General features: G+C 40.9%; 1 protein-coding gene across 1 annotated transcript; it reads right to left on the bottom strand.

Annotated features, from left to right (window-relative positions):
- Positions 1 to 1,560: 1,560 nt before the first annotated feature.
- On the bottom strand, positions 1,561 to 27,272 carry vstm2b (V-set and transmembrane domain containing 2B). Its single transcript, XM_017419542.3, has 5 exons — positions 26,498 to 27,272; positions 25,853 to 26,040; positions 24,925 to 24,954; positions 23,990 to 24,422; positions 1,561 to 4,087 (listed from the first exon to the last, which is right to left on the bottom strand). Exons 1-5 carry the CDS (start codon positions 26,571 to 26,573, stop codon positions 3,999 to 4,001), a joined length of 816 nt encoding a protein of 271 aa, XP_017275031.1. The 5' UTR covers positions 26,574 to 27,272; the 3' UTR covers positions 1,561 to 3,998.
- Positions 27,273 to 27,596: the final 324 nt, after the last annotated feature.

Genomic DNA, 27,596 nt, shown 5'->3' with positions numbered 1-27,596 from the left:
AATAGTTATGCACAGAGTATGCCCCTTGCTTAGCACAAAACAAAAATTCCAACTCTGGGTAAAACCTAACAATGAAAAGAAAACCTTCAAAAAGCATATATAGTTTCACTGGGAATGTGACTCTAGAGGCCAGTTCAAAGTCAGCTGCACAACTGCATCAAGTGTGGCATATACCAAGACAATGCTCTAACCCCATTCGTGTTCTACCTGGACCTGAACCCCCTCCGCTATATGATTGCAAAGAATGGCTATGGATACCAGTTCTGAAGTGGAACAGTCATCAGCCACTTCCTCTACATGGATGTCATCAACCTGTATGCCAAAAGTAAGCGAGACATCTACTCACTGATCCACCTCACCAGGATTGTTATGTCATTCCAACTCAATAAATATGGCCAAATGGTATCCAAGAGAGGCAAGGTGATCACAACTGAAGGGGTTAAACTCTCTGACGGCAACATTGCAGATATCCAGGACAGCTACCAATACCTTAGAATCCCACAGGCAAATGGCAACCATGATGAGGCCACAAGGAAATCAGCGACAACCAAATACTTACAGAGAGTAAGGCAGGTCCTGAAGAGCCAGCTGCATGGTAAGAACAAAGTTCAAGCCATCAACACATATGCGGTGCCAGTCATCAGATACCATGCTGGTATAATAACCTGTCTAAAGGAGGGGATAGAAGCCACTGACATCAAGACACAAAATTTCCTCACAATGCACGGAGGGTTTCACCCTAAGTCCAGCACCCTGAGACTGTACACTAAAAGAAAGGAGGGAGACAGAGGACTAATGAGCATCAGAGCCACTATACAGGATGAAACAACCAAGATCCTGGAGTACATTGGGAAGATAGCCTCCAGTGCATAACTGTGAAGTGAATGTCTCAGGCAGCAGAAACCCATTGTGGAGGAGGAGGAACCATGTACCACCGGCAGATTGAGGAGATGCTGATATCAACAAATCCAACCAGTGGCTAGAAAGGGCTGGACCAAAGGACAGCACAGAGGCACTAATCATGTCAGCACAAGAGCAAGTGAGGCTGATGTCTATTGCCTCTTTTGCACCGGCTCTAAAGGTCCCGGCTCCACTGTACCGGCATTTTTTCGAGGCCGATCCCTGCTTTTTTGGTCCCTGCTTCGGAGTAGGGCCAGCCGGGCCGGCCCTGCTTTTGTAGGTGGCGCAAGTTTAGCTCCTGTTCACTCATTGGTCGTGGGTGTGGCCAGATGCAGGCATAAAGAGCGAACGGTAGGAATATAAAGAACTTAGCTTACCCTGCAACGTTTATGCCGTCTGTCCCCCAGCTGAAAGAGCTGTAAAGCCTGAAATCTCAGGAGGATAACAGCTGTCCTACTCCGCGCAACAATCGCAACATCCAGAGCATTTCTTCCACTGCGCCTCTCTTCCTGAAGTCTCAGGAGAATCCCCATAAGTAAAAAACAGCAACAACACAGGGCCAACGTTGTCCGTAGCTCTTCCGTTGTTTACACAAATGGCGCCAAGTTCTGCCCCCCCCCCCACCACCACCACCACCAGCACCACCAGCNACCCCCCTTGGCTAACCAACTGGACATTGTGGTGCTCAAGAAATAATAAAAGAACACAATGGTGATATTTGCACCAATCCCAAGCGACTATAATGTCAAGAATAAGGAGCATGAGAAACTTTAGGAATATCAAGGGGCTGAAAGAGGAAATGGAGAAGCTGTAGAGAGTCAAGGCCTCAGTGGTGCCAGTGGTCATTAGAGCACTCAATACAGTGACCCCCAAACTCCGACAGATCCACAGTCCTAGGAACAGCTAAGATACTGAGCAGAACCCTCAAGCTCCCAGGCCTCTGGTAGAGGACCCGAGCTTGAAGTGAAAGTGGAACCGCCCATGTGGAAAAATAGGGCGAGCTGGGTGTTTTGTTGTTTTTTATTCCAAATTCCAACTTTGATTTCTAAGGTACAACAAATACAGCATGATGTCAAGTTGTGAACAGCTCACAAACTACACATTTTCAAACTAAGGTAGCTTCAGACAACATGACATGGTTATGTTATGAGTTTTTGAGTGGGCAGTCAGTTCCAATACCCCGGTACAGTATGTCCTTAAGTCCAGAAAATTTGATTTGTTTCATACATCCCCTTTTAACGTGTTACTTTTATAAGTACACTTTTGGAAAGTGTCTTAGGGTTGCATGAAAACATTTTTATTTTATTTATTCTAAGTTTGTAAAGTATACACTAAGTATTTATAGTAGTAAGTATAGTATGCAGTATAACTACTGTACCGTATGTGCCTTGTTGAGGAGACATTTTATTAGTCCTTTCTCATAATAAAGACTTTCTCTCTTTATAATAATGTTGAGCACTGATGCAGTCTGTAAACTTTATGGAAATGTCATCCTTTAGTTTGGAGTGCTTTTCTTTTTGTCCAACTCTAAAACTCTTCTCATTCTTGTCACAGCTGAACTGCTTCAGTTTCATCCACTTGACTCACATCTGTGAGTTCCAGACAATGCTCGTATTCCTGCATTCATCACTTGACTCTTTTCTTGTCTTTGGTCCCCCAGTACATACCCTAGTTCTAGCAGCTTGTGAGGCCCTCAGTGAGATTCAGCAAAACTTGTGTGGTGTTTGTCTGCCTCACTCATTTTGAATAGCTTTTATTTTTTTCAGCCTTTTTCTTCCTCGTTTATACAGGCTGGCTTTTTATGACTGTTGATGAACTTGTTTTGCCTCTTGTTTTTGTCAACCACTTTTTTTTCTTCCCCATACCTTAAGAGGTACAGTATCAAGCTGCTTTTGAGTCTTTACCTCACAGCCACTGTCTAAATGAAATGTAAACACTTATCAAAATATAAACTGTGACAGATACTTGCTGAAAAACCAGGCCTTTAATATTTCAGAAACTTCTCTCAAACCAAAGTGTTGCCCTGGGGAAGGACTGAGTAAAAGGCAAGGCCAGGGAAAGGGTCGATGAAATCACAGATCTGATGGTGGCAGAGATGTTCTGCCTGCTTGACATTGCTAAAACTGTCTGTCAAAGAGGATTACTGTCATATTCTGTAAGCTTCTTGCTCTTGTGGTGAAAGAAAGTCATTAATGTACAACACCTTTGTAATCTCCCTTTTATTATAAAAACAATAAACCTTCATCTCAGCTGCTGTTGCAAGTTATCAATAAATCTATTTGTGTCATAGAGATGAAATGTGTTACTTTGATCACAATAAATTCAATAAAAATAAACATTATCAGAGGTGGTTAACAATAACAATGGTAAGGTGTGCCTTATCTTACTCAAAATATATCACTTATTATTTGTTTACATTATGGAACACAGCGATGGGAACAGAAGTGTGTGTGTGTGTCCGTGTGTGCGTGCGTGCGTGTCTGTAGAGGAATGAGTCGACATTAGACTAGCACACATTTTGAACATTAGGTCTGTATACTGAGGAGCCTGACATGGCTGCAGAAATATTTGTCAGTGATCGACATGTCATGCTAATCAAACCTCTGTATCCAAACGAAAAACCAAAAACCCAAAACAAAACATAGAGGTCACATAGATTCAAGACGACAAATGTAAACGTCTACTTTTCGATGAACAGCAAACTCACAGTGCAGTGAAGTGTGTGCGCTGATGGGCTCACACAGGATATGATGCAAAGAAATGAGAGAATGTGTGAAGCAGAGCACAGGCAGCGCTGCCATCAGTAATGATGCTCTTTTCATTCACTGTAATTTCTCTTTTTTTTCTTTTTTTTTCGTCCACATTCTGAACAGTAAACAGTCATGCTGCTTCTTGTCGTATCTGAGAAGTATCCTCAAATGTATCCACTCCCATCCGTTCATCTCCTGCAGACTGTGTGGCATGGCTTTCACTCCCTGCTGTGATGTGTTGCAACGGCATAAATAGATTTAATTGTGATCGTCCCTTCCCGCTGCTTTGGGTCTGTTTGGTATAGGAAGTGATAAGTTGGTTGCTGACATAATTTTATTGAAGTCTCTTCAGTGGGCCAACAGTAAAGGGAGGAACTTATGCAGGAACAGAAGAGTGATGAAGAGAAGTGGGTCCATGGTGCTCATCATGCTGCAGTCTGAATGAAAGATAGAGACAGAAAGAAAATGAGGGAAATAATAATGTTAGAACAGAACTGCATGGTCATTCGCTGGGTCTGCATTTATTATACATGTCCTGATTGAGGAATACGTTGAAATTAGAAAATTTCTGAAGAAATCACACTCTAAATTGAACATCCCATGGTAAAATCTCCATAGACTGCAAAAACCTAAACTGTGATTATGTAAAAACCATTAAAAATATCAAAATTTCATTTCAGTCACGCAAAATCTAATTTTCTGTGACCCACTTAAACCTTGAATGATGCTCCTACTGTGATGTATGTCTGACATATGGAGCTCCAAAAAAAAGCTTGGTTTTCTCCTTCATTTTGCCAAAATTCCCTTCTTGTGTAAGTGGAAATCTTTCACAGTTTTTTTTGTCAGTTGTGTTTGTGCTGTTTGATGTGCAGCTACCAAAAGTCAAGGCACATTATTCCCGAATAAAATACTTTTTTTTTTTACATTGGTGTTTTTCCAACATCCACGGGAAGAAGCAAATCAAAAACCATAATGAAGAAGAAGAATAACAAGCAAATAGTAATAAGTTATTTAAAAATGATCATTAAAGTAATTACTTCTGGCATTCTGAAGGCTCTGCTGCAGTAATCAACCTCGAGGAATAAATACCATGGAAGACAATAAATACGGAATATAAATTGAACTTTAATTCAAACTTTAGTCAGTAATGTTTAATGTATGTAAAACAATGGGTGCCTCAACTGAAAATTAGGAAAAGGACCGGAATATTTCTTCAAGAGTGAAACTAAAAACCCCACACTGCAGACACTGAGGGAAATACACAGAAAATCAGACTCATGCTTTGGGGGATGAAAGGGCCGAGATAATGATTTCCTCTAACGACCACAGTTGGTGTATTTGCATGAACTTACCCGATGTGAATAATTTTAATTTTATTTATTTATTTTGAAAGCAAAGGCAAGATGGAAAGCTGGGAACGGACATTTGTTGAGCGATGGGAGTAGCTGAAAATCATCGGAAGCTTGCCGGACTGATTTTTGCACAGAGCCACAGTAACATACATTTGAATATTACAGCCAACAAAAGCCTCATTTTTCACCTGGCAATTGTGGGAACTTTCAAAAAGTGACAGCAGGAATTAACAGATGCACTGCTGGGACAGAAGAAACTGATCTTTGCCTGCCAACTGAGTTTCAGGGGCTAAAATAAATGTTTGAAACCTACATAGTTCAAATTTGCAGTGTGCTTTTGTAATCTCACATAAAAAAGCACACCCTTCTCATACTGTAACCCAGAACGGTTAACAAACATTTTTTAGTCAGTTCTTATTATAGGGAACAAGGTAAAATGCAATAAAATAAGTACATACAGACACAGCAGCACTCGTTTACAGTGTCTTGGCACTTCGTACAACTGAAAGTAGAAACTATTTTGAATATTTGTTTGGATGTTGGCGTAGGAATCAAGATACGGGGAGGTTTTTGTCAAAATAATCACGATACTTTAAGGACAGTCTTGTGCAGTCCTTGAATATGTAAATGACTCGAGAAATAAGAGAACACAAATGTTTGGTTGATTACAAAGATGAAGCACAAATGGAGGATCCATTAGCATATTAATGAGGTACTAACATAATGGGCTTTTAATTAAATGCTAATGCAAGATTCAACCATAAATTTTAACACCTTTTCATGCCCAGAAAAATGACATTTTTATGTAATCTTTGTTGATCAAGTGGATGAGAAATTATTTGCAGAAGGTTTTGGAAAAGCCACACACAACTCAGAGCATCAGAGTTACTCTGTGGATGAGCAAGAACACTGCAACTTTAAGAACCAACCAGCCAACCAAAAAAGCAAAAATAAAAGAACCACACAATGACAGACAACCTATGTCATGACTTCAGCTGTATCTTGAAAAAAAAATCACCCCCTGACCTGCTGCAATGGATTGTAACATGCAAATGATTTCAGCTTGCATAAACAGAACATTTCACTGCAGTTTTAAAGCTTAGAACTCTACAATCCACACACCAAAAATTAAAAATTAAAAAAAGACTTTGTCTGATTAGAAACTAAACATCTTTAACTAACATAAAAGAAGTCCAAACACGCTGGGCATTATCTGGCATTGGCTCTAAAGACATGCTATTTGAAAGAGCTTCTTGACTAAAACTGGGGGTGGGATAACAAAAGTGATCAAGTCAGCAAGTTTAAAATTATGCTTTTCTAGGGAGAGGAAAAAGATAACAAATGCGTGGCAAAAAAGAAGGGCATCGGCTGTCACAAAAACAGCATTAGGGCTGTGTGAGGAGGCCTGGCAACCTCCTTGAGCTGCATCAGATAATCACATAATCTGTGCACTGGATCAGACCGACCACATAGATCATACTTTGTGCAGAATCAAATCAGAAGGGAGACACAAGCAGAATAATTGTTGTTGTCTTGACCGTTGGAAGCCAAGGTCGGCACAAGAGCCAACAATCATCTTGTGTCAAAAACAACAACAACAACAAATTGGCTTTATTTATTTTCCTGTTAAAGGCACATTAGCAAGGTCTCTCGACAATCATAGTGCAGTTATCCATATGCACAAGAATTATTAGTTTTGAGCCATGTCTATTTTTTTTTTTGATGTTGTCTTATGGCTGCATATAAATTAGGTCATTTTAATGGTTTCCACTATACTTTAACCTTTCACTCTTTATATTCAAGTCACAACAGAAAAATACTGTTTCTCGATGCTGTCAGATGATGGAATTAAAGAATTTAAATATCAAACAAATGGTTCATAGCATTACAGAGTCTACATGTCACCTCTAAAGGTTATTTTTAAAAGGTTCATAACTTTACAGTAATGTTACAGAATCATCATGTCACTTCTAAAGGTTAATTTTTAGGCCTACGAGCATAATGACCTTTCCAGGTCTGTGCAGGGTACAGCAGACTGCAAACTTTCCAGCTGAGGACCTGGCGGTGTGCTTAGAGTGGACACAGAAGGAGGCAGGTGCTGCTATATTAACGTCATCTTTGTGGATCACAGGCTTTCAATAGTATTCAGTCAACTATCCAACCATCCATTTTTTCTTTTTTTTACCTGTTTCTTCCTGGACAGGTCACAAGTCCACCACACGGACATGTAGAGGCAAACGAGACAAACAACCATTCACGCTCTCACTCACGCAGCTTTGCTTTGCTAGTTTTTTCTGTGTCGTGGCGGCTGCCTCCACCGCAACACATTTTTATCGTAGCAGCCAGCCCAATGTTGACTTTGATCAGGTTCTAGCGTGCGCTTGTTTCCTCTTCAGCTTCAGACGATTGCTGCTCTATTGGAGGCAAAGCTAATTAATGCAGCAACATGTTTTAATAGAATTGGCTGACGTAATTTACAAGAATCGTGGCATTTAAGATGCTTTTATGTGACTTTATCAGGCTTTGAAACGGATAGGTCACGCACTGGTAACAGAGGAAGAGAGTTCTGCTGTCAACATGGCGACACTTGAGAGTTCCTTTTTATTATCCTTTGAAATGCTTCTTGCAGTCCCCCTCTTAAGCAGCAGATATTGCAACAGAGAAAATAATGCTACTACACAGCACTAATGGCAAACAAAGGAAAATTGACAGAAAGTCCACTCTTCATATACAAATTTAACTACAGATTTAACTTATTTGCACAAAGCCAGGATTTAATTTGCAGCAGAGTGTTAAAGAAGATATTCAATAGATAGATAGATAGATAGATAGATAGATAGATAGATAGATAGATAGATAGATAATCAGACAGACAATCAGACAGACAGAACTGCTGCTGCTTGAAGGTTTTTTTTTCTTCCCTCTTCTCGCTCGCTCCTCTTTGTGCTTAATTACCAAAGCAGCTCCTGTTGTGCAAGGTCAGATCTCAGCTTCATCCAATCACTCATCTCATCCATAAATACCCGGGTTCAACTAGCGCACAGCATTACATCATCATACGCTGTTGAGACTGTTAGTTTTGGCTGCCAATCTTGGGTCTCGCTCCTGTATTTTAAACCACGATGATTCATTTCTCTGAGAAAGCTGAAAGTCCCCAGACCCAGCCCTGCCACCAAAAATCTGGAATGCTCTTTTCAAGCTTGGGACTCTTCTACTCCAAGTCTCAAGTCAAGTCAAAAATGCTTCAGAACCTGTTCCTGAGGCCTTACAATAAACCCAACTACACCTACAGCTGGTTTAAACTGTGCTTTCGGGTCCAGACCTAATCCATGGCAGAATCACTTGGCTTCACAATGGGCAATTTATGACCACTAAACGCACAAAAATGTAGTGAGCCCTTTTAAGCATGAAGGAATACATATCAGGATATATTTTTTAAGAAAAACAAAATTCTTGAAAATAATTTTCTGTCTGTATCATTTTCTATTCCTAAAGCACATTTGAGTGATACATTGTCCATCTTTATAAATGACGAAGGTCAGATGAGAAACGCAGCTAGAAGCATGCATTTGAATAATTAAAAAAAGATCCCTCAACCTAAACACCAGAATGGATCTTCTGACATTACAAGCATCTGTATTAATATCAGAGAGTCAGAGATGCTCTGTAAATGTCTTGAATGACATTGAACTGACATTTCATCCTGAAATGTGCATTGCCCTAAAATGATCCCTTCTGTAGATCGGCTGAAAGACATCTAAATGCTCATGCCATCTGTCGTACAAGACCTGCCCTGTCACTACACATATACGGTCAACAAACATACACAGGGTCTCACTTATTACGGCTGATGTGCACAATTGCCACACACTATGTTTTTGAAAGAGCAATCACATCGAGCCTTCAAGGAATCAACACAAAACCTCCAGTCAAGTCCCACTGACTATGACCTATTGATGCATTTTGGATTCTCTCGCACTTGTTGAGTTGGATGGAAGCAAGAAACAATTGCAATAAAATTCTTTATTTCAGGTCTGGATTGGTCAAAACAAAACAAAAAAAAATGGTTGGCTTTATTAAAATTTTAAAGTGTTTTGCAGTAATCCTACTTCCTAGGTTCAGTATATGAAAGACTATGGCTTCCCAAAGAAAACTGGAACGTCCAACAGGACATTCTGAATGATGACCCTACAACATAAAAAAATAGCCAGGTTGTAAATAGTCTTTGCAGCATCTTAGCGAGGTCTTCAATCGCACATTAAAAAAATATGGTGTGCTCCCCCACTACACACAATACAGGCTGACAGATTGTGGAGGGTTTTGAGCATGAACAAAACTTCTGCTGTCTGGCCGTGGTGATTTATTATTGTAGCAGTAGTAAGTATCATGTATCAAGGTTCTGAGTGGAGCATGGTGGCAACAAATCTATGACATGGAGCTCGGCATAGCTCGGGGGTCAATAATTTGAAGCAAGACTGGCCGCTGGCCTCATCCTTAGCCTACCACTGTGAGGCCATGGAAGGAACCTAGCACAGACGTGACGCCCGTGTTGGCAGAGTTGCGCTAGTGTCAAGGGATCTTCTAGAGCAGGGGTGTCAAACTCCGTTCCTCGGGGGGCGCTCTCCTGCATGTTTTAGATGTGTTCTTGCTTTAAAACACCTGGTTTAAATGGATGACTTGTGGACATGCTCCTGGAGACCTTGATGATTTGGTGAGGAGGTAATTAAACCATTTGAGTCAGGTGTGTTCGAGCAGAAAAACCTAAAACTTTCAGGACAGCAGAGCCTCGAGGCCTGGAGTCTGACACCCCTGTTCTAGAGCATAGCTGCATTCTGACACTGGAGAAAGTTGTGACAGGTTGGGCACGTAATGATGAGGATGCAGGAGAGTATCTCGGGTCGCAAAGGTTGTGGGAGCCTAGTAGGTTTGGTGGAAAGTGCTCATGCTTTGCACGCCCCTGAAAACTGAAAAATATTGAAAGCAGCGAGTTTTTTCACACAGTATTTCCACGAAACAAGTATCCATGTTAGTTTTTTTTTTCTTCTGCTCATGGTTTGACTCAGAGTCTTTGATGTTTCTCTGGTGCCATTTTTCTAAATGAAGGATGCGTGTACTGCAGCTTTGCACATTGAGTCTGATCTCAAAAATCTGAGCTGAGCTCATCCGCCGAGGAGGCTGGCGAACCCTAGCAGACAAGTAGGATGATAAATTTTACATCACAGGCAGACATATGAACAACCATGTTTACAGCCTTAGGCAGGCCAATCCAACAGGTACTCCACCAGCTCCATAAGGGAAAAAAACAAGAATACCTTCTAACCTTTAAACATACTTCCCACTGACACACTGTGTTGGGCACAAACAACAGAATTTATATTTACATCTGAAATCTGCAAAATAATAAAGACAACATGGAGTTTTAATGTAAAAAACCTTCACATATGCTGTAAAATTGCCCTGCGTTGCTTCCTAAGTATTGTCTGTATTTTATCACAAACATTATGAAACCTAACTGTGTAGAGCTAAAGTAAAAGAAGTGAAGCTTGCAGCTGCACAACATATCGTTTTACATCACGCAAGGCATTTTTTTCCTGATCATTTCAGAGAACATTAAGCTGAAGCTCTCATTTTGCTCTGAGACTGTGCAGTGGTGTTAGTTACACATAAAATGTCGCTGCCTGAATATTTTACACACACCTCATCCAGTGGCAAAGATAAAAAAAAAAAAAAGGGAGCCAGCTTAGTTATTCTGTCTGCTCTGCCAAGACAGATGTCGGAGTTTGATGCTTCAGTGGCAGCAGTGTCTTTCAGATGTCCTCATCTCATACACATGCATGTAAAACATATAGCTTCAATTTATTAAATCTTATTGCCTTTAAGATAAAGTGTGCCAGTGAGCGCATCAAAGCATTACTTTATCATTTCGGACAGACAGTTAAGGTGAATCCTTTACCATTTAACAGGAAAGCTCACACACACACACACACACACAGAGCCCGAGCAGATAAGGGACTAAAACAGCTGTCAGGTCAGATTCTGCAGAAAGACTCTATACAGGGGAGCTGCTGTCAGTCTGATTGTGTCTCATTGTGCTACATTTCCCCCCCCCCAGAATATAACACAGCATTATTACTGATGCATTATTGCTATTTTTTTTTCTCCTCCTGCAATAGTTAAAGAAGAAACATCCACCCGATATAATGTCCTTTCCCTCAAAGTTTTGCACATATAGTTAATTCAAATGCTAATTTTTCTTGTGATATTAGAGTTTTCAGTTTAAGCTCTGGCATATTATCTTTAATAGCTTTTCATTCACAATTGTGTTTGAGTCAAAATTGTTCTCTTTGTTAACTAAAGCCAAGGTTAAATTGAGCGACTATTTCATTCTTTTTTTTTTCTTCCTACCTAATTTTGTACAAATGTGGCTTCGCTCCATACCGATACACACAACACTATTTAAAGTTTACACTACTGTGATTAACAAAGAACAAGGTCATCCGAAGCACCACAGGACAACCCTAAACTTTCCAAAATACTAGAACATTTTAACAATTGGAGTATTTTTAATATTTTAGAATTCGGAAACCAAACGTACAATTTCCATGTCATCTGTGTCTCTATTTAAGTCTAAAGATGCTTTACTATGTAGTAACACAATAAATTATCTCTTTAACTTACTCTTCTTAGATTCCTTTTGCAATTTATAGAGCTCAGGATTCATCAAATATTAACACAGGGTCATAATGCTGCTGTGTTAGCTTTTAAACATAATGTGCTTTTTTGAAATTATTATGGTGGTCAAGGTTCTTTCTAGCTGGTAACCTTACGGTCGCAAGACATTTCATTAAAAAAGGCTGTCAATTCTGGATGTAACAAAATGTAATTTAATGGGAATTTATTCCATGAACATGAAGTTTTCTTAACTGTAACCAAGCACTTCTAACACCTAACCTCAACCTTGATAGCCTAACCTTAACCAAAAATCATTTTATGCTAAATATCAACCTTTCAGAATCTATTTTATGGGTGTAGCTTATATACTTTTTCTTAGAGGTTTCCTTTTCTCTTTTTGCATAATTTATTGGAGATTTTTTGGGGCACTTTCATTTTTTTTGGACACATTTTGACTCATCTTGGTTTTAACCTTTTTGCTGCTTTTCTTTTAATGATCTGTACTTCTTACTTTACTTTATGTAAGATCATAACAGTAAAAGGAAAATTTGCTTTCCTGTTGCTCTTTTCCTTGACTACATTTGGAAACATCACAAGTTTGAAGAACTGGATGCAGAGAACGGTGCTGCAGTCTGAATACGAAAAAACTAAATGAAGCTGTGACATAAAACTGCAGCACTGAAGCTACGTAAAAAAAAAAGCTTCTTTTTTTCTAAATTACATTACTTGGGCTCTCTCATTTTACATTATGTAAATGTTATATCTTATATAATGTAATTTTACATTATATAAGATAAAGCAATATATAATGCCAAATAGCTGGGTTAGTCACTGAAAAGAAAGAAGAAAGAAAGAAATGTTTTCTTTTTAAAAGGCAGTCCTTTTCTTGCTGCTGGCATCCATGATCCTGACCTCATAATGTTGTTTACATGAATCCAGATTAGTAAGACTGTTTGAGCAGCGCTTTGTATGATGCAGCTGCAACGATCTGTGGGATTAAACAGTCTTCTTTTCTTTCATGAAGGAATAACACAACGAAGAAAGCACTCAATCGTCTTACCTTGAAACTGAAAAGTAAAATGATTTGTGACAGCTACAGATATACTTTCTTGTCCTTTAATAAATCTGAGTCTTGATTTCGGTTCAAAACACACACCTGGTTTAAGTTTGGCGATTTAACTTCTCAGGATAAATGAACTAAACTAAACTAAATGAAGCTAGTGTATATTCTATATTTTTGTTAAGATCTTCAATCCTTGTATACATCTGTTTACAAAAAATACAACGCTTTAAAGCAGTGCTTCCCAAAGTTGGGGTCCCCTTACAAAAAAATCCCACGAAATTCACATGTGATCACATGTGATTCCCATTTTCCACATGTGGTTCACATAATCCACAAAAAAATCACGTTTTCACATGTGGAAATGTGGGAATCACATGTGATTCCCATGTGATCCCATGTGATCACGTGATTTTCATGGGATTTTTTTGTAAGGGACCCCATTGTGGGTCATGAAAAGTGAAGTGAGGTTCCCCAGATCATCTCCTGAAATAAAATTAAATATAAAATGATTGCTAATGGCATTTTCACCATAATTACTACAAAGAATAGATGCAACAATAATAATTAATAAAACTAATATCAAAGTAGTTAGGGCTGTGGCGTTGTCATGTTGTTCTTCTCTAATAACAGAATTTGGACGATTAAAGTGGAAATATTTGGGGTCAAAAGCCTCTGCCGCTTTTTTTTTGTGGGTCAGAAGCTGAAAAGTTTGGGGATGACACTGTTTTAATAACTAATAACAGATTACAGATTGATAACTAATAACAGATTAAAAAAAAACATTGTTATGAGCACATGAAATAGCTGAAATGATTTTAAACACATTCACCCGTGTTCTCTAACTGTCCTTTTCTGTATTAGTTTTTTTTAATTATTATTTTCTGTGTAACAAAGCCAATAAAGAGCAAAGGAACCCAAAGTAAAAATTAAATGAATGAAAAGAGGAAAATAGAGGAAGTGAAAACCAGTAATCCTAAAGTTGGTTTCGTCACTGTTATGAAGCTTCTTCCCTGCCTGTGTTTTACTGCTGCTGCAGGCCCATCAGTCAGTGCAACAGAAGGCTTACTGGTAGTATCCATCTGAGGAGTAGTTGCCCATGAAAACTGACAGTAAAAAAGGCACCTACAGACAAAAGAAGCTTTTGACCGGGCAAGTTGGGAATAAAACCGTTCTGCATTCAGCCCCATCACAGCGAGCAGGCTGTTCTGTGTCCTTCCATCAGATCATTTTGTAAGTTTGCAATCTGAAAGCTCTGAATCAGGACCTCTGGGATTCAGCCACTGAAGCTAATGCTAATGCTGGCGTTAAAAAAAAAAGTGATCTGATCTTTAGGATGGAGTGATATTTGAGTCTGCCGGCTCACTCAGCTCTTTCGATTGGGTCTCGGGCTCGCACAATGTGGAGAGGCAGCTGTTTTTGAAGAAAAAAAAACAAAACGCACTACCTGCTCAGCAGTCGGGGATGGCTGCTAAACATACTGGAGAATTTGAAGAAAACAATAAATGCCAGAGATCTATGGAGAATTTGTCACCGTTAGCTTACATGTAAATGCCTGTTGATAATGTCACAGTAGCTGTTCAGGGTTGAGATAAGCAATTAGTTTGTAATTCCTTTGACTATTTCCTGCCTGTATAACAGCACAGAAGATGGTCTACAAATCAACAAGAGATGGTCATTACTACCATGTGTGTTCAACATGTTGCTGTGAAGGTGACTGATGTGCACCTGCACCCCAAAACACCAACTCACTCGTGTGATGTTTGCCCACCCTAACAGCTGCCGGGGGCGCCCTGAATAGAGCATGCACACGATGGTGATGGATTGTTGGAGGAGAAATGAAAATGTGAGAGGCAATATGAGACTCATGACAGCTTATCTCTTCCCTCCACCTGCAACCCCCTCCCATATTTATTTGTTTTTGCCACTCAATCAGATGACATTGCAGAAAAGTGACAGATGCCTGCGTTTTTGAACCCCCCCCTCCCCCGGCTGCTCACCACATTGACTGTTATTAGCAGGAATAAGGCAGCGGAGGTAATCTTTCAATTCTGCTGTTTTTCAACCTAAATCTGTTAGGAAAAAGGCTCCCAGGATAATAATAATAACATTATTTTTAATAAAAAGAAAAAAGAAGAACAAGAATATGCTAAATACAGTTTTCCTTGACAGCTGAAAAGTGACAGAAAGCCACTTCAGCTGGGTTTGATGTAGTGCGTAACAGACACAAGCAGCCCAGTTAGTTGACAGGCCACACTAAAGCAGTATTAATCACCTGCACTCTCCACTCTAAGTATGCACTGGTTATGGGTGACGGAAGTTCAATTCACTCCACCTGATGAAGTGTTATTCCAGGCAAAGCACTGGAGTAAGCTATATTGGCATAGTTCTCCCAGCTGCTTGCAGTCCGACTCTCAATGATTGGCTCATTCACAGCAGCATAGCTGGCATCATATGGCTTCAGGTGTGCGGCAATAACATTATAGGCTCCCCAACTGCTGTTCTGGCCAATGTAAATTACAGCTCTATCTCACTCCTCCACTTTCAGCTTTCAGTGGTAATCATGTTGGAGCTTCCATCCAGCTTGAATTACCGTGCATGTGTTTGCATGCGGCGATCAATAATTAGCAAACCTTTATCATCATGACTCTCGTAAATAAGGAACCAAAGGTAATTTCAAGCTACACTATCTGTCTATCTATTTAGATATATGTACAGTAAGTATCAAATTCCAAGTGGGAGGACGGATACTCTTCATTTAGTAAAATTAGTGCTTTACATGTATCATAAAATGTACAATAGATTTCATAAATGATAAATAACCGTGATATAGTGACTGTGTTCTGCTCCTCTCAGTCAGTGATTTTCAGAGTAAAGATGAGCGATATGCCTCAAAATGCTATCACAACATTTCAAGTAAATCTGCAATAATGATATTGATTACATCCATTATTTTTTTGCTGCTTATCAAAAGTTGGGCTGTAGGGGTAACCGGTCCAGGACGGAACTCAAACATTAAGGAAGGGAAATTATTTTCAAATGCTGAAAGACTCCTTAAAAAGTGCGAGTTTGAAAGATCAATGTGACTTTCGTTTTAATTCATTTTATTTTCATGTTATTTTCAACACAACTAGCTTGCTCATCATCAACCCTACCCACCTTTGAAGTGATCCCACATCTAGTTTTATTTTGAAAGGATTCCAAAGTGGAAACTATGTCTGCAGGTGAGCTATGACTTCACTGCAGTAATACATGCCCACTCCTCTGAATTAGCAGCTGCATGGGTCTGCATACCCAAAGCCTCTGTTCCAACGGAGGGTGGCAGAACTAAAGTCAGGTAGACCAATTCACCACAAGTGAATAATATCTTTTATTATTTTTAACAAAACCATGAAATGAGCAATAGTACTAAATCATAAACTGATTGGTTAAATTAGCCCTCGTTAAAATGAACTGGGTAAAATATTATTCAGATTAGTACTGCTTTCTCTCATGTGTGTAAAATTAAAAATAATAATGATACTATAAAGGCTTAGTTCAGCCCAGCTCTCTCCCCCTCTCTCTCTCTTTCCTCAACCTGTTTTTCTGACACTTGTTGTGCTACGAGTAAAGGACAGAATAAACAGATTAGGAAAAGCCTGAATAATTAGTGTGCGCACACTGTGTGTGGAGTAGGGTTGGATGGTCAACCAGGGGTGGGGGTTGCTACCGGTGGCGGTAAGGGGTGTCGTGGGTGGCTGGAGACAATATTCAAAAGAATAATTAAATGCTGACCAACAAATCTGAAGAGTACTTTTGCTTAAAATGATCATCCCTACTAGAAGTTCCTCTCAGAATCAGAAAAAAACTATATTAATCCCTGGAGGGAAATTTGAATTTATAATGAAGCCCTCGATAGATGATGCCAAGTAGAGCAAGGTAGACAAAGATTAGAAATAGATGACTCCTTTCACTGCGGAAGAGCAGCAGCAGCTCTAATCTGAGCTCCCACCCCCCCAGATGATGCAGCTTCTCACCCTACCTCTCCATGAAGTAAGCCCATTTCAGTCCCTTTTATCCTGGATCTCATTCTTTCGGCCAGATCCAAGGGGAAAGACCACAGATGGAAAGTGGAACTTAGATAAACCAGTAAATCAAGAGATTTGACTTTCAGGTCAGCTCCTCCTTTACCCCAACAAACCAGAGTAACACCATCATTACTTTAGGCGATACCCTAATATATAGGTCCATCTCCCACTCCCTCCTACTATTACCCACCAACAAGATTTGATTCTTGAATTTGAGGCAAAGATGCACCTTCAACCCAGAGGGAGTGTTTTTTTTTTTTTTTTTCTGGCTGAGAACCACTGCCTCGAATTTAGAGCAGCTGACTTTTATAATGGCTGCTTCGAACTCAGATGTAAACCGCCCCAGTGCATGCTGAAGGTCATGCAGAGGAAGATGCCAACAAAACCACATTATCTGCAAAAAGCAGAGCTGAGACCCTGAGGTCGCAAAGCAGACACCTTCCTCTGCACCTTGAGATCCTGTCCATAATCACCACAAACAGAACAGGAGACAAACTAAGGATAATAACGCCAAAAAAACAAAAAAAAAAGACACTGAAAAAAATTATTTATGCATACGGCTTGCAGGTAGTAGCTTTTATTAGAAGCATTTTTCATCTTTAATTTTTTATGACCCACTGTGTTTGATGATAGTGTGGATTTCTCGCTACAAGTGGCCTCACAACAGCAGCCTTATACTTCAAAATCAGGGATATTTCTAGGACTAAGCTGTATGCATGCATTAAAGCATTCTAGGTTTGTTTTCTCTGAAAGTTTAAGGTAAAAGTAAAACATTGCGGTCTAATAAAAATGCCTTAATAAATACTGATGCAATCTAAACTTGCAGCTCTTCGAGAATCTCTCCAATACACTGTCAACTAATAAAAGTAACTCTACGTTTTAAATAAAAAATTGTAAACAAAGAGAAGTAGTCGCTCAGACAGGCATCAAAATCTGGTCAAATAATATTCAGCAGTATCAGTAATTTCCATAAACCACTTTGTTTTCCTGTCAAGTGCCTAGCGATTATTGCAGCAATGATTTGTTGAGTCATTTCTTTATCTTTCGGCTACCCATGCAGCTCCCATGCATTTAATACCTGGTTGTACTCTGTTGAGTTTTTTTTTCTTCTTCCAATGGTTAAACAACATTGTTTTAAATCCACCTTGAACCGTAACTGTTACTGTGCTTCGTTGAAGGTCTGTCTTCTTGCAGGAAAAAAAAAACAAAAAAAAAACACACTGTCATATACTAATAGCTTCTGGATGCTAACATGCTGCTCTGACCCTCAGGGGGTTTACTCCTTACTGGTGTGCCGCGCATTACCTGAACATGACAACAAGCCACGTTTGGCTTTTGGCATTGAAACAAGCTTACTATCACTGTATCAGCAATATCTAACTCAATACATTACTGCATGCTTCGGAGTGTGTATGACGTGGACCCACTGTCAATGTGCTGCGCGTGCTGAGAAACGTAAACGCGGCACGTTGTCATTTCACTCACATCGCAATGTGACACTTTTGGAAATTGCAAAAAAGTTATCTTCAGAGTTATTGTGGATAACACAATATGACACAGACTTAGTTCAGAAGTATCATTTGACAAGGACTCATACGTTGCTTCCTGCAGAACTTCCGCCTCTATTTGCACACGGGGTAAGTGGATCTGACAGTCTACTCTTGTGTACTAGCAACGCTTCATCAAATACTAATGTGCTTTTTTTTTAATTTATTCAAGAGGAGATCGCTCACAGACAGATAAAGTCTTTAATAAACTCATATCTTGTTTCTGCTGAAGTCGGCATGTGGAGGACTTGCTGAAGTGAAGCTCACTCAAGCCTGATCGCTTTGTTCTTGATATGATTAATAGATTTAAGCGGTCATCACATGAATTCTTGATGCTCCAGTTTGCATGGTGAAAGTAATAAAAAATTGCAATTTTTCCATTTGGCTATTGTGTTAGTCTAAATTTAGCTCTTTGCATCAATTTAATTTTTTTTTTCTAAGACTAATTTGTAATTTGACTCATTCACAATGGCCATCCATGTGTGGGGGTAAAGACCCACCTGACAAGATGGGCTGCAGTGGCCAAACTATGGTAAAGACTTTTATGTATGGAGTTATGTTCCGATCTTAATTCAAGAGTACGCTTAATAGAAGAGCAAGGGTGTTTTTTTGCTCTTCCCCAAAGACTGCTGTTATACAAATATGTTTCTACGTGTGTGTATTTTTCCCCAAAACATTTTCTTTCTTTCTTTTTTTTCTCAACAGCAGTTCACAGCAAATAATCTCAAATTACTTGACAAATGTTTCATTTCCAGATGAATGCAGTCTAATTTATTATATCCCAATCTATGCAAATTATGAGGCAGCAGCTTCTGTTATCTTTCGGTGTCAAAAAATATTGATACTCCATGATAATTCAATACTTAAATTAAATATTTAATTAAATACTCAACTGCAATAATACTGAAAATAGCAGCTCTGTCTTTATCTCTTCCAGTTGTTCTGAAAAGCTCTCACGCTTCCTCGCTATCAGCCGCCTTTTAATACGGACCTGCTGCCGTCACCAGCGTCAAACCACTGTAGCATTGTTTTATTGTTGGCATCTTTTTCAGAGCTCAAGACCACATCAATTTAGTCTCATTTTACCCCTGCTCTTACAAACAAAAGCATGCAGGAGCAAATGGTTGCTATGATTAGCTCTCATTAAGATAAATGTGATAAATTAATGTTCCTATTGCTTTCTCTCACTTGTGTTTCGATGTTTTGTGTGTTCAGAATGGCATTACAGTGGCTTAGTTCAGCTCCATGCTTATGTTTTTGTCTTTTTTGTTGTTTTTGTTGTTTGTTTGTTTGGGAATTATTTTCTTTTCTCCGTTGAACCAAGCCCAAATTGAAACTCGTACCGAACCATGACCCTAAAACCAAGGTGCATGCCTCCCAGTTCTTAGCTGTGAATTTGAATTTAAAAGGCAAAATGGTTTAGAATCACCATTCTAACTTGTGCGATTAACCACAGTTTAACCCAGTGATAGGTTAAGAATTGTGCATTATTAAGAACTGGTAATGTTTAGGGGCGGCATGGGGGTGCAATGGTTAGCGCTGTGCCCTTACTGCGAGGAGGTCACAGGTTTGCCTCCCGTGTACAGTTTGCATGTTATCTGTGGTTACTCCAGTTTCCAAAAACAGACGTATTAGATAACTCTACACTATCCCTAGATGTGAGTGAGCGTGTGAATGATCGTCTGTCTTATTTGTCTCTATGAGATGAACTTGCGACCTGTCCAAAGTGTACCCTGCCTCTCGCCAAATGACCGCTATAGATAGGCACCAGCTCCCCCGAGACCCGTAAAGGAAAAAAAACAGGTTAAAAAAGATGGATGACTGGACAGATGGATGGTTATGTTTGTCAGTGAATGAGGTGTGACTTTTCATAGTACTGCAGGTAAACTGTAGACAATGATAGCTTTCACATGAGAGCAATCTTCTACCATAATATAAAAAAATAGTCATGACTTGAATTCTTTGAGAACACAAAATGAGAACTACGAAACAATCAAGCTTCACAGTCCAATAAGTGAAGGCAGAAATTATGACTGTGAGCATCTCTGTGCTGCTTCAGTAATCATCTAGAAGACAGCTAACAGATGCAAGTTACATAAATGAACAGCGGACACGTGGCATTGAAACTTCTGTTTATCAATGTTTCTTTTGTTTTTGGCCTACAGCTTGCTGCAGACTACACTGATACACAAAATGAAATCTGTGTTTGGCAAGGCGCAGTGTTTATTTTGAAAGGTCGTGATCTTTGCTGATTAAATGTTTGCATTTGGTCGTGTCAAAAAAAAAAAAAGAAAAAAAAAAGCTAAGTCTGAAGGAAGACCCTGGCTTTCATGCAAAACATGTAATTTAGAAAAACACGAAAAATATCATTTCTGAGTGCACTGATTATTTTGCCAAGATGCTGTATTTTTAGTTTTAAACTAAGAGACTCCTGCAACACTTGGAGCATGTAAAAGGTTTTTTTTATAAAAATCAGTTATTTTGTACCTTTCCAGACTAGACAGAGCACCTTTTTTTTTCTCTAACCTCTGCAACAACTGACAGAGATGAGCTCATTTATTTGTTTGGAAGCATGTTCACTTATTGGTTTTACTGTTTTCTTCTCTAGCACATGAGCTGAACGGACTTCCTTCTAAACTCGTAACTGAAAAATACCTCAAATACTCAACATTTAAACATCAGTAATTAAACTAAAAAGCTATAACATTATGATTGCCAAAAACTGAAAAGGCACCCTTTTGCCACCAAAATAGCTCTGACGTTTTGATGCACCAACTCTAAAGGTAGTATCTCACTGTCACTGGGCTGTGATGGCTGCCAGCTGGTTTGTGGGGCTCTCAATCACCTCGCACAGTCTTGCAGTCTTGTCGCTTAAATTTTGAACATTTCAAAAAAAATTTGCAAAAGAGATTTTCTCCCAAAAGGATTGCAGAGCTATTGCAGGAGTCTTAAACCCTTCCCAGTTTAGTTTTCATAATTTTAGAGGGCTAGAGCTGCAATTTGATACACTGATGATAAATAATACATGATAATAAAAAAAAAAAAAACTGGTCCCAATCTGCCTATTATCATTTTAAAAGTGTAAAATTGTAGATGTGGGGACAGCTGTCAAAGTGGGTACAATGCAAACCAAGGTGGGTACGATGTGGGCAACAAAATACTGTGCTTGGCCTAGAGTACAGTTTTTCTACACCAAAAATAGTTACTGATTTTTATAAATTGGCTGCACAAAACACGGCAGCATGGCTCGCTTGTTGCTTGGATGCAAACACTCAAAATGCAGTGAGACTGCAGCTGAAAAATTGGCTATTTTCTAGCAATCTTCTCACAATTTTGAGTCTCCAATTAGTCTCCAACAGGCACAGCCTGGGTAGACACTGTCTTAAGAGTTCTCTGAAATCTGGTGGTGGCGTTCACGCTGTCAGTTGCAGATATTTTAGGTCGTGGAAGTTGCGAGGCGGAGTCTCCTCGAACTGGACTTTTTCGTCTAGCACATCTCACCGATGCTCAACTGCATTGGGATTTGGAAAAATAATAAAATAAAAAATTGGATGTCAACCTGGCACCTCCAGCTCTCCGTACTTCAGCATTATCCTGCTGAAAGAAGTTACTGCAATAAGGAAACTGTGTTTCCACGACGGGGGTGTACGTGTCAAAGTAACGTCAACGTGAAGAGCAAGCCCAAGTTTTCCCCAAAACACTGCCTAAAGTAGCACACTGCCCAGCTGGCGTCTACTTTTTAATGAATAATAATACGCATAACATCATAGAAAACATGATTCATCAGGACAGGTTACCTTCTTCTGTTACTCTGTTGTCTAATTTCGATGCTCAAGTGGCCGCTGAAGGAGCTTCCAGTGGTGGACGGGGATAAACATGGTCACCCTGACCAGTCTGCAGCTACCTCATCCAACAAACTGCAATGCACCGGGTTTTCTGATACCATTCTGGGAAAGCCTGAATGAACCTTTTCAGCATTTTGAGCTACTTCAGAGAAAAAAAAAAAAAAAAAAACAGGATCAGCTAAATCTATTTGCCTAAATAGACATTCAAGAGGTTTTTTTTTTTTTCTTTGATAGGTCTTGACCACTGCCATTTGAAAACATTCCCCAGAAATCCATTTGTGGAGATGCAATGAGAGAGCTGTCTAGCTGTCTATCACAATTTGGCTCAAAGTTGCAGAAATTCTTAAGCTGCAGGTCATTTTAGCTGCTGCCAACACAACAGTATTGAAGAAAAAAATGCAATTTACTGCCTGATATATGTCAATCACTGGTCCCATTATCATAAAATATCGTTTCAGCCCTCCTGCCAGTGGTCATAATATTGTGGTGGATTGTGTGCAATGTAACAAAAAAGGTTAAACACGTTGAATGTCCTCCTAAGCACTCGTGAATGATTTTGTTGTTGTTGTTTTGTAGACTGTTTTTCTGATCGATTTAAGCTGATGAACTGTTTTTTAAAAATGAAAAGAGAAACATTTATTTGATGGTGAACCGACTACAGACGAAGGGAGATGCAGCAAGCAACAGTGCTCAAAAAAAAAAAAAAATCTGCCTCCCTTCTCCCAGTGAGAAGCTTCTGCATGACTGATCAAAGCTGTGAGAAAAGCCAAATAATAAATTTCTGGAAGGACTCGACACAGAGAGAGCCGCCACATGACTCCGGCTCTTATACCTTCAACTTCTCTAATTGGTCCCAGCCATTCTGCAACATAATACGAGCAAGATGGAAGTCTAAATGCCTGAGTCAACCAAAACATGGGCCATCTTATCCACATATGGTATCTGCATGGCTCAGTCTGTTATTTTTCATACAGACTGGCTGCTCTCTGCATTAGCAGAATGCCCGACAAGCTTCCATAAGACTGTTGAGTTTTAATTATGCACGCGCACGCTCCATCGAACAGAACTGGGACAAGGGAAAAGCAATGAGGAGGTAGATTACAACTCTCCAACCTTCTCACTCCTGCTCGTACCATCTGCTCGGCTGCTGGCAGACGTGGAAGTGAGTAAGTGTAAAACATGTGCACACAAGTCCTATTAAGTGCTCCGTGTTTCAGAGAGGTTCTAAAGAAGTGACAGGGGCAGGAGAGATGCATGGTCATTAGAGGATGCGGAGATGAAGAAATATTTGTGCACTCACTTCATAAACTGTGTCCCAAAAGCAGTATGTGGGGGGGGGGGATCACTCCAAATGGGAAGAAAAGAAAATGTGAACAACACACATAATGATGTAAGCAAATTTAGCTTCAGAGGTGAGAGACTGCATTCACACGATGTTATTATGAAGAGGGGGAAGTAATTGGATTTCAGTATGAGCACAAACAAGCCTGACACTACATCTAGTAGGTAAAAATATGCAACATTCTATTGGCAACCACTGAGAAAAGCGAGATGAACCACTGCATCCACAACACAAAGCTAAAAGGCTGATGTCAAAAGAAAACCACTGAACGTTTGTTTAAGTTTGATTTACTTCGACAGATGAGCAGCGAGACATGCAGCATCAAAGCAGCCACAGTGTCTGCAGAGCTGTACGTGCCTGTGTGTTTTTTTTTTTTTTTAACAAATCTCAGGTGGGTCTCCTTTACCAACCACCAGGGGTCACTGTGGCTCTGTTTCACTCCCAACACACTTACCGGCGCCGTGCTGCCGGAGGATGGCTGCAGTCCCTGGCAGCGGTGAGGCTGACGACTTGGCCACTGAGGTGGTGGATGACATGGAAGGGAGGAGATCGGGCTGGGCCGGCTGAGGTACCCTGAGCTTCCCCTGCCCTGATTTGGCTCCTCCCGTCAGCCCCTGGCTGGGCTTGGAGGTGGCACTCCCTGCTAAACCCCCTCCCGGGGCCGAATTGGTATTCCTCAGCGGCCAGCGGTTCTGGATGTGCGACACAGCCTCCTCAGCCACCATGCCGCCCCCCGCTGAGACGCGCAGCGTGGCGTGAACAGTAAAATCCTGAGTCTCTTCGGCCCACAGGTCGGACACGCGGCACTCGTACACCCCCTCATCCTCCTTTTTCACCTTGGACAGGCTGAGGCGGTGGGAGATGGCATTGCCCTGGACTCGCACGGTCTGAAATCCAGGAAGAGAGAGAGACGGAAACTCCATAAAAACCTGGCAAACATTTTAATAACAGCTGGTTTTAGCGTACATTAATCATAAGCTTAATGAGGGTAGCTATCCTTGTGTTTTATGACTGGGGGTGGGAGCGCAGGCATCAAAAACAGCACCAAATCATGGCCATGTGTTAGCTGCTCAGCAGACCGACACATTAATTCTTATAAAGCCTCAATTATCCCTAATAAGGGGGCACTTTACCTTGACTGAAATGTGACATATCAACCCTAAGCTGCCACAGCATGTTAACACTGACACATCTTAGAGGTTTGAAAACATTAGGAGATAAATCATGTAAGTAGGAAGGCACTCGGCTGAAAAAAAGGCAGAACAAATCTGCATTAATAGGAGGAACTGAGTGCCACAGATCCAATTATTCTTTACAAAACATCATTAAAAGATAAATCCCTCCTCAAGAAGTAGATATCCTTAGGTATTATGTCAGACGGACACTTACACTTATTTTCGTGGCTTCTCTGAAACCAACCTGAAGAGACAAAAGCAGAAGAAATCAAACGTAAACATTTTTCATCTTGTTACAAAAAAAAAGCATGAGCAGTTTTTTTTTCCCCCCTTTAACTGAAAGATCCATGTCTTTTTCCTGTTCGAGAGAGTAAAATGGCACGAGAAGAGCTAGTTCTGTACATGTGTCAAAGACGCCATTGATAACCTCCCCGTGCTCCTCCCCACCTTCCCCTCTGCACTCATCCTCACCCCCGCACCCCCCCTCTCGTGTGAGGAAATGTCACAGATGTGATTGTCCGAAGACTTGCGGTGGCAGTTGAAAAAAGAAAAAAAACAACAACACTCCAGCTGATTTGTCATGCTGAAGGGAAAAATGATTCCCTCTGCATTCTGCCACGGCATCCCATCATGGCGAGCTCCGAGCGGCGGACCTGAGAAGAATGTAATGGCTTTTGATCGCCAACAAGTGCCTTTCCCACAGTACGAGCGACAACCACCCACCCCCCCGTCCTGAGGGATCAACATGCTCGCGCGCTTCTTGTCTGAGTGCCAGCAGATGCAGCCGAGGTCAGATGCGCATCACGAGGAGGTTATGACAAGCTGATAAACTGCATGACTTGTGGATTAGGGCCTATAGCTCACACAAGCTAAATCTTTGAACACGGGCCGTTATTACTTTTGTAAAACACATAAAACTGAAGGCCACGCGGCTAGCCTATATGAATACAGGCCTGATTGAATATCTGCAGCTTGTTGTCAGATTTGTAAAGAAGTGCAAAAGACATGGATGAATATTTCCCGCTGCTAGGCAACAAACTGCTTCAAAGGATGCAGATGTAGGGCACGGGCAGGGAACAGGTTTTTTTTTTTTTTTCCCCCCCAAGATCTGTGTCTTTGGGTGACGGTGGCTGCAGGTATACCTTGGCCCGGTTCGTCGGCGCACCGATCTGCAGCTCGTGCGGCAGGTCCTTTTGGTTGTCCTCCTTTAGGTACCACCACTGTATTTCCAAAGACATGGGAGCTGAGCTCACAGCCTTGAAGGCGCAGGGCATCTCCACGTCCTCTCCTTCCCCCACGCTCACATCTTTAGGGACTTCGGTGAACGCCGCTTTGGGTTCGGTTGCAGGGAAAAGGAACACAGCGGCACACAAGCAAAACAGGGGGGGAAAAAATAAATGAGTAAGTTGGGAGCGTGGAAATGAAGCTCGTTGCTCTGCGTAAACCTAAAATTTGCACTCTGCTGCCATTGTCCATTTAGATATCACTATCCTCACACACACACTCACACACACCCACACACACACACAGTAATATCACATTTTGCATCATCTAAAGATTCACCCTGTTAATCTCATGCACTGTAATATAAAAGCCACAGCTTGGTCTTCCTTAGTAATTTAACCCCTTTTTCCTAAGACTTTAAGGGGAAGTCTTGGGAGTAAAATGTGCAGGCTTAGATTCAACAATTAGCTGGGGAGCTTTAATCCTTCTCGTGGGTGACGCAGGCTGGTTGCACCGCTGCTCTTTCAAAAAAAAAAAGCCACAGTCTGCTTCAGTTCACTTACCATTTGCACATCTCACGAAGGGTGAATTGAGAATGAAGTAATAGAGGAGGCTATAATAGAGTCCTGTTTTTCCCATGTCACAGTAAGGGTCGTCACACTCAGCGCAGACATGAAAAGGTCATGTTTTGTTTTTTGTATGTTTTTTTTCTCCTTGTTTAACCCTCTAAGCGTAAATAACTCCAAAAGTGAGCGGAAAAAGGTGGTGGTGGGGGAAAAAAAAAGAAAGAATTAAAAAAAATAAATCAGACGCAGCAGCAGCAACATGTAGATAGTCCCCGACGGTCCGGAGCTCGAGCCCACATCGTTTCAGCGTGGAGACGAACGGAAAACTCCAGCAGTCCTGCCGGGAGGTGGATTTATTCTCCCTGCGAGCGAAGCCGCGGCTCTCTTGTCTTTTATTCCCCGCTGAGCCTCGTCTGAAACAGGAAAGCGAACTTCGCGGGCAGCGGAAGAGACCTGCTCGCCATCATCATCACGCCGCTTCCCCAGCGAAGGAAAGCTCTCGCGGGCTCCGCTCCAACAACAACACCCATCACCATAAAACCGGTCCTGAGCACGCGCGCGCGTGTGTGTGTGAGCGTGTCTCTTTGGCCGTGCGCGCGCGCGCGCGCGCGTGTGTGTGTGAAGGGGAAGAAAGCCGGGACTGCCGCAGTCGGAAAGAAGACCTGGAAGATAACTTATCCCTGCTGATAATCTCCGTGTCTCTCCTCTGCCGCTGCTGCCGTCACGGACCTGGAGTCCTCCGGCGCGCTGCTGAACGTCGCGAGCGCATCTCGGGGATNCTTGGTAGCCCCCACCGCCCCCACCGCCCCCACCGCGCCTCCCTGTAGGTCTCCACTGCGCAGTGTCTCCTCAGCTCGCTGACCTCTAAATTACAAAAAAACACAATGCTTCCTTTTATCGATGGAAATAAAGTGGATAATCTGGAAGGTTGTGTGACTCAATATGTTAAAATGCCGACACAACAGATTGTTTTGAAGGAAACACTTATGCGCAGATAAGACAAGCCTTTTTTTGTGTCTAATTAGCCTCGGTTTGACAGTATGGCACAGGGCACTTTGCCATGGGAAACACTGCATGTACAATTTATGCATGGGAG

Source organism: Kryptolebias marmoratus, linkage group LG15, assembly GCF_001649575.2.
Source record: "Kryptolebias marmoratus isolate JLee-2015 linkage group LG15, ASM164957v2, whole genome shotgun sequence".
Classification (NCBI taxonomy): domain Eukaryota; kingdom Metazoa; phylum Chordata; class Actinopteri; order Cyprinodontiformes; family Rivulidae; genus Kryptolebias; species Kryptolebias marmoratus.
Note: the sequence above shows the minus strand (reverse complement) of the source record. Positions and strands in the feature narration are given on the sequence as shown.

What these genes read in the sequence shown, in the direction of transcription:
- vstm2b (XM_017419542.3), bottom strand. Translation starts at nt 26,573, where the DNA reads ATGGGAAAAACAGGACTCTATTATAGCCTCCTCTATTACTTCATTCTC. An exon ending in CTTCGTGAGATGTGCAAATG is followed by an intron (nt 26,041 to 26,497) that starts GTAAGTGAACTG and finishes CCGAACCCAAAG; the next exon opens with CGGCGTTCACCGAAGTCCCT. An exon ending in GAGAAGCCACGAAAATAAGT is followed by an intron (nt 24,423 to 24,924) that starts GTAAGTGTCCGT and finishes CCTGGATTTCAG; the next exon opens with ACCGTGCGAGTCCAGGGCAA.